Genomic DNA, 9,701 nt, shown 5'->3' with positions numbered 1-9,701 from the left:
GGCACAGCCAAGATGCTGGAGGAGAACCCTCAAGCTCCCAGGCCGCTGGCCACCACATTTGCTGCTGTGGTGATACCTAGACAAAGTCATGATTTCCAGCTAATCAGTTTTGTGAATCTGCCAGATTTTTTTCCTGTCAGCAATTTTGCTGTTCAAGCTCAGTTATGACAAAGTAGCAAGTAAACAAATCAAAACATTCAGTTCTAATGTGTACTAAAGCAAAAGATTCCAGACATCATCAGGCTCACACAGTCTCAGACATGAGACCTAGACCCTATTTAATACCTGGGGTTGAGCAAAAGAGAGCCGGATGTTCACAAATGATTGTACAAAGAAAACTTCCTTGTCGAAGTATGTTCCAAGTTTATGAAATGGTATGAAAGACTGAGTGCTGTCTTATTCACAAAAGAAGGATGCAAAATGTATTAACAGCAGGAGTACCAACAAATGTTGTACAGTTTATTGTCTATAAAAAAATCAATTCACTGAATAAATGTATGTACATTATAGATTGGATTTTCAATATTTTCTTTTTACAAGATTAGACTTCTGTAATAAAATAATTTATTTTAAGGCTTTTACCTCTTTACCAAACAGAACTGAATAAAATAAGTTCTGCATTCATTTTGTGATATTCAGTTATAAATGTAAACATCTCTGCTTGTTGGGCTCTATGTCATCTTAAAAATTAAAAAAGTTATTTTTTTATGATGATACAATTATGAGTTAAATATTATTTTAACAACGTTGCACAGCTCTGTCCTTTAGACGGTGCTTTATCTATTTTCACATATTTCCATATTATTTGGACGGAAGAATTAATTTAGATTATATTTAGATAATATTTGAACAGAGATACTTCACATCCTGCTTTAGGGCTAGTAAATGATTTCAGACAGAAAGAAAGAGCTCAATGAATGGGAAAAATCACCATTATTAACTCCAACAATGAAAAAATAATCATCAATGTTCATTTAAAGTATCACTTGTTAGTGTTGGGCAAGGTAAACTAAAGAGAGGAAATTTTGGGCAGGTAGAGGACGGCATAAACAGCTTGGTATCGAAATAAATCTTGTCCTGTCAAAGCGCCTGAAAGTGGCCACCTGTTTACAACATCGTGGGCTCCACTACCTCAGGGGTAAAGTCTGGATTTCCAGTGGTGAGGCTTGACACAATCCAGATGTAACCGGCTCCTATTAGACCCAACGACCGAGCTTCCTCCAGGATATATCTGTCAGGGAGAGCAGACAGATTCACAGCTGAAATCTGGCAGCATATGACAAAGAAATACAAATACCACGGCAGAAAATGAAAGACACCAACACTCACACTGCCTCATCCTTGGAGCAGTACAGCAGTATAACAGGGCTCTGTATCCTCTTGAGGGCAATGTGTGATTTTGAGTTGGGGTCACCATCTACAGCATCTAGTGTCACAACACTCTGCAGGTCCCAGCGCACAAAGCTGTAACAATACACCATGAAATAATACAGGTGCTTAATCTGGGTAGCAACCATGAAGAAATATTAACAATCAGATATCACACAGCGCATTTCTGAAAAAAAGTGTTGGTATTTCTGGCTGCAGAATCCAATTAACTCTTCAACTTGTGTTGGACAGTTAGTGCTCTGGGTTTCTTTGAAAACAATAATAAATATGATACAGAGATAAATGAAAATGATCACAATACTACTTTCAAACTTTTTCCTACTTTTCTATTTAAGCTAGCACATGAAAAACATGTGTTATGTAAACTAAACTAAATACTTAGAGATATGAAAGGATTGAGTGGAACATGAAGTCTTTCAATGTCTTTCAAAATCTCAATATCACACAGATTAATTAAACACATTCATTTAAAAAGTATTTCATTTATTTTTTGATGATTGTAATTTATAACTAATATAATCAAAATTAGATTAATCAGAAAATAAAAAATATTGCATAGAAATTAATAAAAATAAGGATGTTTAATACAGAAAATAGAACACACTGAAACATATTTAAAGCTTGGATTCTTAGCCTCTCTATTCTGCCTCCAAAATATAGGAAATTAAAAATACAGGCAAAATTTAGTTCCAGCTAAAAAGAGGATGTTGGACCATTGTTTCCAGTCTTTTTTGTCTCAGGGTCCTGGCCCTATGCCTCTACAGTCTTAACACAAGTCCTGCAGCAGTTCTAGTTCATGACCTGGACGTGTGGCTTTTCAGTCTCCTCCAGACTGTGACCTCAAGGTCACAGTCTGGACCTTGAGGTCCAGACTGTGACCAATCCTATTTATTTGGTTTAATTTCAGCCACACTTTTCCCTTTCACTTAAAACTAGAGTATGTAACTTTTATTAAAAAATATATAGATATATTTTTTACATATTTGCTGAAATTGTCACTCTGTTGTGACAGTACGGTATAAAAAAATATCGAGCTCCTCTGCTTTCTTCAAGCGCTAATTACAAACAATGGTCAAAAACATGGTCAATGATAGTCAATCACAATCTCGTGTGGTGCTCCTCATCCTCCCATCCCTCTTCCTCTCTGCTACACTGCAGCTTCTTTCTTGTTACAGATCCTGTTGTTAGCATGGCTACTGATGGCGGCGGATTTTCTTGTAACAGTAAGTTGTTTCTCCACCATTACTACACTGAGCAGTGAGTATATGAGGATGATTGACAGCACTAAGACCCTCCTCCTGTCTCTGATTAGTTGTTTTTTGGTGTATTTGATTTATTTCAGCAATAGTAGCTCAGGAGTCTCTCCAGACTGAAGAAGGAGGAGAATATTGATCTTTTCACAATATAGAGGCCGTTTTAACAAACATGTAAAAAATATTTTTAGCAAAAGTTATATACAGAGCTTTACCTTTCAAATAAAATGAAGATGCAGTACTCTGAAAGCAGCCAACTTCTTTAAAAAGGATTTCTTGTGGCTTACCTTCCTTGTGGCGGGTGTGAGTGACTGTTTCTTTTATTTTTCCAGTTGAAAAAATAAAAGAAATCCATTTTTTGATGATATTCTAAAATAAGTTATATTGTAATATATTGTGTAGGGTTGGATTTTCTGACATCTTCTGTGATGAATTATAAAGAAAACCCCAATCAAAAGCTTGTCAAAAACCTCATCTATATTTCTTTCTGGGTGAAAACAAATATGTGGAACAGCACTTATGAGCATCCCAACAACACAGGATTTTCAGAGTGTGTGAGAGGGCTTCGGGGTGTATTTGTACCTGTGATCCACAGTCACTTTCAGAGTGCTGATGAAGTCCTGATAGCCGGGGAACTTGGATGTTACTATAGAAAAAACATGCCAGTCATACTCCTCCATGATTGCAAGCATGAGAAGAGCCTCCTGCTGCAATGCTGCGCCAAACTGGAAGAAAGTGGACTTCTCATCCTGAAAAGACACAGCGGAGAAGTCAAAAATCAGATTTTTCTTTGCAATCAGGCAGACTATGAGAAGAGCTGAGGAGGGAGAAGGAATAAGAGGAGGGAGAAATGGGAAAGAAGGATAAAGATACAGAAAGAGCAAGAGATTCAGGCGACAAATGAGACAGCACTGCAAGAGAGTGACTGTTGGCAACAAGAGGGACCGTAATGGTCGGTGATAACAGCCTCATAACTCACAGGCTTAATACACTTCAGCACTCAGCAGACTTAACAAACAGCCACAGATTATCTTGAAAAGTAATTGATCCTAAGACTAATGTCATGTCAACTGACGCGTTATGTGGTGCTATTCTGCTAACTCGAATAAGAAAAAAAGGTACTAAAATTATCATGACTGTGGCATAAAATTGTGAACAATATGAATTTAGTTAATATATCCCTTGTTAAAGAACATCCTCTTTTAAACTGTTCAAAATTTCACAGCATTAATTCACAATGCCCTCCTCGATTAAATCATTTTGTCTCAGCAATGAGGGAAAAGTGAAGACGAGTGTGAAAGGAAGAGGCAGCAGTGAGGACCACCAAAACCAAAGCACCTATTAAAATGGATAAACCTGAAGTGAGTGTGAAATAAGTTGCTAATGATTGCAGGAAGTGTGTTAAGTGTCATCTGAGCCTCCCCAAGACACAACAAAAAGCACTACAGTCTGACAAAGACGAAGACCAGTGAGGAGAGAGGGAGAAGCAGAGCGAGCGGAGGGGTAGAATGGGAATGAAAATAACAGTTCCATCTATTAGACTAAGGCTAGCATATATGCTGCAGGGAGAAAAGGAGCCTTTGAAAAAAAAATAAACACACTTAAAATACAGTGTGCTTTGCAAAGTTCTTATGTTTTTGCTTTTTATTACAACAAAATGTTTTAGATCATCAGATCCATTTTAAAATTAGGGAAAGACAATCTAAGAGTAAATATAAAAATTGTTAATTTCATTAGGGAAGAAGTCACTGAAAACTCCAAACAGTATTATAGTTTAGTCATGGACCACAGACATGCCATCTGCTATCAGAGAACTGGTTGGAGGAGTATAATTATGAGTTTTAATCACAAGCAGCACCAGGAACACGTGTTAAGTTTTGAACGGAATGGCCGTGATTTATCAGCGCTGCTAGCAGCTCGTCTCTCTGAAGCAATAAGGAGGAGAGATACGGTGAAGCTCTGCTCAGCGTTCTGTCTGAGGTTTGCACTGACAGTGTGAAACACCGGGAATACATAGTATGTACATTTTAATTGTTGTTGTTGTTGTTATTATTATTATTATTATTATTATTATTATTATTATTATTATTATTATTATTATTATTATTATTATTATTATTATATTTTTTTTTCATAAAGTTCATTTGTGCCTTTTGGTTTATATCTTTTGATTGCAATACCTAAATCCAAAAAGCTGTACATTTAAAGCAATGAAGTGCAAGTATGTAATTATATTTACAGCTAAATAATCAGCTGATCTTAGTTTTTATCTTTATGTTTGGGGCAGCAAAAAAAAATCTACGATACAAAATGAGTGTAGTGTTCTTAGTTTGTGTGTAAAGTCTTTGTTGGATTTTTTTCTCTCTTCTTCCTAAAGCCATAGATTTTTGATACTGTTAATTTATTTCAGATCATCAGACCAATACAGTCTACCACTAAATTGGAAAATTTGAATTTGCTAAACTGGAAAACATCATTACTGTGTGACAGCAAGCATGATCTCATTGCACTTTGGGTTGATTTTACTGGCATTTGCAGCGCACCAGAGTTTGCTTTAACCAGAGACCTATGATGCAGAAACTTAAGTTTCCATTCTGCAACATTTTCTTCAAATTCATTCTGATTTAAATTGACAACCTTGATTTTGAAGCCTTGTCCTTCTTTTCTCTTAATAGTAAAATAAGCCACAAACATATAAAAAACATTTAAACAAAAAACAGACCAACAAAACACATTTAAATGATATAAAAAAAATAAGGATGCTTATTGGATGAATAAACAGCTATTTCTTTAGTTCATCTACTTTTTCCCACTAAAAGCTTTATTACTGATTCATTTTGGCCCATAATTTGTCCATCAGTTAAACAAGGGAAACGCCTGCAATCTATTTACAAAGTGTGGTATTTGTAATTTGTAAAATGTTTCCGTGAATCCACAGGATGCAGCCAAAGGAGCTCTCAAAGAAAATGAAACTTTTCATCCAGAACTGAAAAAAAAAAACTAAACAAATCCATCAGAGAGATAGGGAAAACATTAGCTGTGGGCAAAACAACCGCCAGCTTCGTTCTGAGGAAATGTACTAATAAGTGTGTGCAGGAATGGCTGCTTGTCTTGCTTGCCAGATTTGGCACTGTGATGAGCCGGTGACATGTCAGACCCAACATAAGATCAAGAACATGATTGAACTGGTAAAGAGAACAGATAGGGAGAAGATTGTTTTTGGATTTGATGTATGTGTATGGCTACTTCAAGAGAATGCAAACTTCACACATAAACAACAACAAAAACTCTTAACAGGGTTTCCAGACACCAACTTCAAGCTGTGAGAGACCAGCCTTTATTTGCATATTTAAATAAGCTCATGCTCAGTAGGTGGAAGTGCAAAAACAATACACTGACAAAAAACTTAACTTGAGGCCCTGCATAAAGATTCTTTTCCTCACAGAACTGTAGAGGTGCAACATACAACCATGAAATAAATGCATAGACCTGTAAAAACACTAAGGTGCCATATGTGCAGCAAAATGAAAAACAATCTCATAGTCAGAATTTAATGATTCAGATGGATTTAAAAAAATGTGTAAACCAAATCCATATCACAGGCAGCACATCTGACTCCCCTTCAAATCAAAATTAATAATTTAAATTGGCTGGTTTCTCGGCACTGACCAGGATTTTAACAATAGTCCATATTTCTTTCAATAAGGTTGATTTCCAGGATATTCCGCAAGATTGTTTCCCAGCATTGTTCATCTTTTGTTCAAAACTCGGAAACTGTTGGGTGTTCAAACAGGACAATCAGCCAAAGAAATTTATCAAATCTTATTTAATGGTCCTTTCAATCAACTTGATTAAAAGCCAGTGGAAATCAACAAATTTAAAGTGACTCCATAAATTCTGGAAGAGTGGTCAAATATCAAGCTACATTTATTCACAAACTTGTTAATGGCTACAGTAAGCATGTGGTGGACAGACATCTCATTAAATATTAGTAGTGGTTAATAATTTAAGCTGTATGTTGTATAATCACTCAGTCCTGGGGAAAAAAAAACATGATTTAAAATCAGTAAATTCATATATATTTATTCCCGTGATAACTGCAGGTAAAATTCTTACTGCAGTATTTCAATATTGTGTCTCACACATTTAAATTTAAAATACAATCCTGAGAATCAGTGGGCTAAGAGTACATGAAGAATTTCTAATGAAGAAATGAAAAAAAGTGGAAAAAAAGAGTGAAAAACAATCCTGCTGGTGAAGATGTTAACTGATCAAGGACAAAAAAGAGAAGATGACACAGACCAGTGTCTTCTCTTCTAATCAGACATGTCTACAAAGAAGCTCAGATGTTTGAATATTTCAGAAATTCAAGGCACATACTCAAAAATGTAGAATGGATCCCCACCTATTTGCAGTTCATAATTTGCATATTTTTATGTAAAATGTGACTCCAAGTCAAGTAATGTGCAGAAAATGTACCTATTCATGGATTTTTTCATAGAACAAATCTAATAATTTCAGAAGAAATTGCAGCTTGGAAAGCTGAAATACCTGGTCACAATTCTACTTTACACGGAATTGGCTGGCATTTGCAAAACATCCAATCCAGGAGCCGTATTTATTTTCCTTGCTGCTGATTGCCTGTACTTCCAATACAGAAAATAAGACTGTAGATATTAGCTTCTGCAGTCATCATAAGACTGTTTCTACTGTGTGCATTAATGTGTATATTAGGTGTGTGAACTCTTAAAGTAGGCAGCATTTTTAGCATTTTTTTCAAGTATTCACCAATTTTATCTATTCATGAGTAGCTGTGGTCCCATAACCCCCACAAACACCTGGAGTCCAACGTATTTCCTCCTTCCAAACCACATACCTAGAGATTTACTGATGAGTCTGTGCATTAATTATACAAATACAATAAACCTATGTACAGTTTTGCAATCCTCAGGTTGCACAAACACAGCACATGCACAAACACAAAGGGCCCTAAAATATAGCTTCTCTCATGAGCCAGCAAACCTCTGAATAATTCATCAGCCAAACCACAACAGTATCTCACTTGTTCTCTTTCTGCCCCACCCCCTCCACCCCTCACTCCTCATACACACAGTTTTTCATTTCAAATTTCATTTTTGTTTGCAGCAATCAGATTCTAAAAATATTAAAGTATGGTGAAAGATCTACAGGATAATCAGGGACTACTTACACATGTTTGAGCGCCGGCGCAACAAAGAGTCACAAGACAATAGGAAGTAGAGCCTTTATGTGGTGACAGTAGATGAGGCAGGACCATCAGCTGATATGGTGAAATGACTGATGGATGGGACAAGGAGTAAATGACTTACAGAAGAGGTACAAAGAGGGGCTTGCATGCACATGATTAGACTAGCATGGGATGTGGAGGATGATGATGGTGATGAGGACAGCAATGTGCTATATTAATATTTAATGGGGTCGGTCAGATAGGATGGAGTAGTTACATTAAGTGGGTCTGACACCGTATGGCCCCAAGTTGATGCTGAGTACCATTCCACTTAGGATTGCACAAAGTAAAGACAAACTTGCATGGTAAGTTCTGCGTCAACAAAATAGTGCCAACAGCTGATTCCAGGTTCACTTTCAGTGAACTGCATGGTATGTCAGAGGTGTGTATTTAGTGGTTCTCATTATCCTCAACCCAAAATGATAAAATGACCAATGGCAAGAGTTAGAGACTAGTTTTGGGAGTTCTCCTGTTCAGACATCTAAATCCGCTCAATAAACTTAGAATTTTATTGAAAAGTCCATTTATTTCAGGAACTGTGTCACTAAGTCAAACACATTATATAGGTGAATTACACACAGATGGATGATTGAAAACCTTTATTTCTGTTAATTATGATGATTTTTCACTTACAGTTAATTAAATGTTATTTAAAATTTGAACATTAATCACGAAATTTCACAAAGTATTTGAATTTGAAAGTTCCCTAATTTTCAGCTTTATCAACAGTATATCAGATTCCAGTCAGGACTCTAAAAAGTCTGCAGTGTACCATTAATTTTACCAACTGACATGATAGCTTGTTGCACACATTTGTTTTAGGCAGCACTACATTCAAAAAACCTAAACAAAATATGAAGACAATTACCCCTGAAAACTTAAGTGATCCAAAACTAAATTGTTCATACATACATTGTATGTATGTGACATACATTGTATGTATGTCACACTGCGACATACATTGGTTTAGTTTTAAAAGAATCAAAGCATGAGATTATAAAAACAGTTAATAAAAACATGACCATAAAAAGAAATTGAAATTAACAATTCTTTTTTCATGGTCTTTTAGCAGTACTTTTAGTTCACCAAGTGTCATTTGTTCTGCCAATTTATATTTTTGCTGAAGTATGTACAGACATGGGGACTTTTCACAAAAAAGTTGACACAGCTAAGATTCATTCAACCTAGTTTTTCTCCTGAATAGTATGCAATCTTTAAGCACATTTGGGAAAAAGGACTATACTTTAGTCATGTCTCATCCAAGCAAAACGAATATTAATTGGCTGAAATATAAGCATAAAATAATAAAATCCATCCTGAACTCTGGGATGCAGCTGTCTCATTAACAATGAAGGGGGAGAAAGGTGAAAATCTCTACTGGGCTTTTTTAAATTAACATTTAAGAAATAATCCAGACTCTCCTTTTGAAATATTAAAAATACATAGTGTCTAACAGAGAATATGCTCATGTGGAGTTTTTAAGGGTTTTTATAGACTACTCCATTACAGTAACCATTAAACAAGCACTGATGTTGCAATGTTCTGGCTGGTACAGTGAGGCCATTGCCTGATTGGAGTGTAGCCCTTGGTAAATTATGTTTATTCTTCAAATGTCAACATGCCTGTTGTTAATAGAAGCTGCTGCAGGATGCAAAACAGAAACTGAAAGACAAACTGAATAAAGTAGATGATCACAACTAATTTCACTATCGTTTCATAGTGTTACAAAAAGCAAAAAAAAAAAAAAAAAAAAAAAAAAAAAAAAAAAATAATTTTAAAATTTTAATAAATAA

The 9,701-nt window shown here is 35.6% G+C and overlaps 1 protein-coding gene and 1 long non-coding RNA gene across 2 annotated transcripts in view; one reads left to right on the top strand and one right to left on the bottom strand.

Moving 5' to 3' along the window:
- The window catches only part of LOC106962579 (glutamate receptor ionotropic, NMDA 2A-like), a 134,202-nt gene that overhangs the window by 57,989 nt on the left and 66,512 nt on the right, over nucleotides 1-9,701 (bottom strand). The window contains exons 3-5 of the mRNA XM_015057072.1: nucleotides 3,225-3,391; nucleotides 1,330-1,464; nucleotides 1,132-1,231 (exon numbers count right to left, since the gene is read on the bottom strand). Coding sequence (XP_014912558.1) covers nucleotides 1,132-1,231; nucleotides 1,330-1,464; nucleotides 3,225-3,391 — 402 coding nt within the window. The remainder of the gene's footprint in view (nucleotides 1-1,131; nucleotides 1,232-1,329; nucleotides 1,465-3,224; nucleotides 3,392-9,701) is intronic.
- LOC106962580 (uncharacterized) overlaps nucleotides 6,317-9,701 on the top strand; it is a 9,302-nt gene continuing 5,917 nt past the window's right edge. The window contains exon 1 of the long non-coding RNA XR_001427998.1: nucleotides 6,317-6,327. This is a non-coding gene — a long non-coding RNA (uncharacterized LOC106962580). The remainder of the gene's footprint in view (nucleotides 6,328-9,701) is intronic.

The sequence above is a fragment of the Poecilia latipinna genome, unplaced genomic scaffold, assembly GCF_001443285.1.
Source record: "Poecilia latipinna isolate Pla-1442-1.1 unplaced genomic scaffold, P_latipinna-1.0 Scaffold1433, whole genome shotgun sequence".
NCBI classification, from domain to species: domain Eukaryota; kingdom Metazoa; phylum Chordata; class Actinopteri; order Cyprinodontiformes; family Poeciliidae; genus Poecilia; species Poecilia latipinna.
Note: the sequence above shows the minus strand (reverse complement) of the source record. Positions and strands in the feature narration are given on the sequence as shown.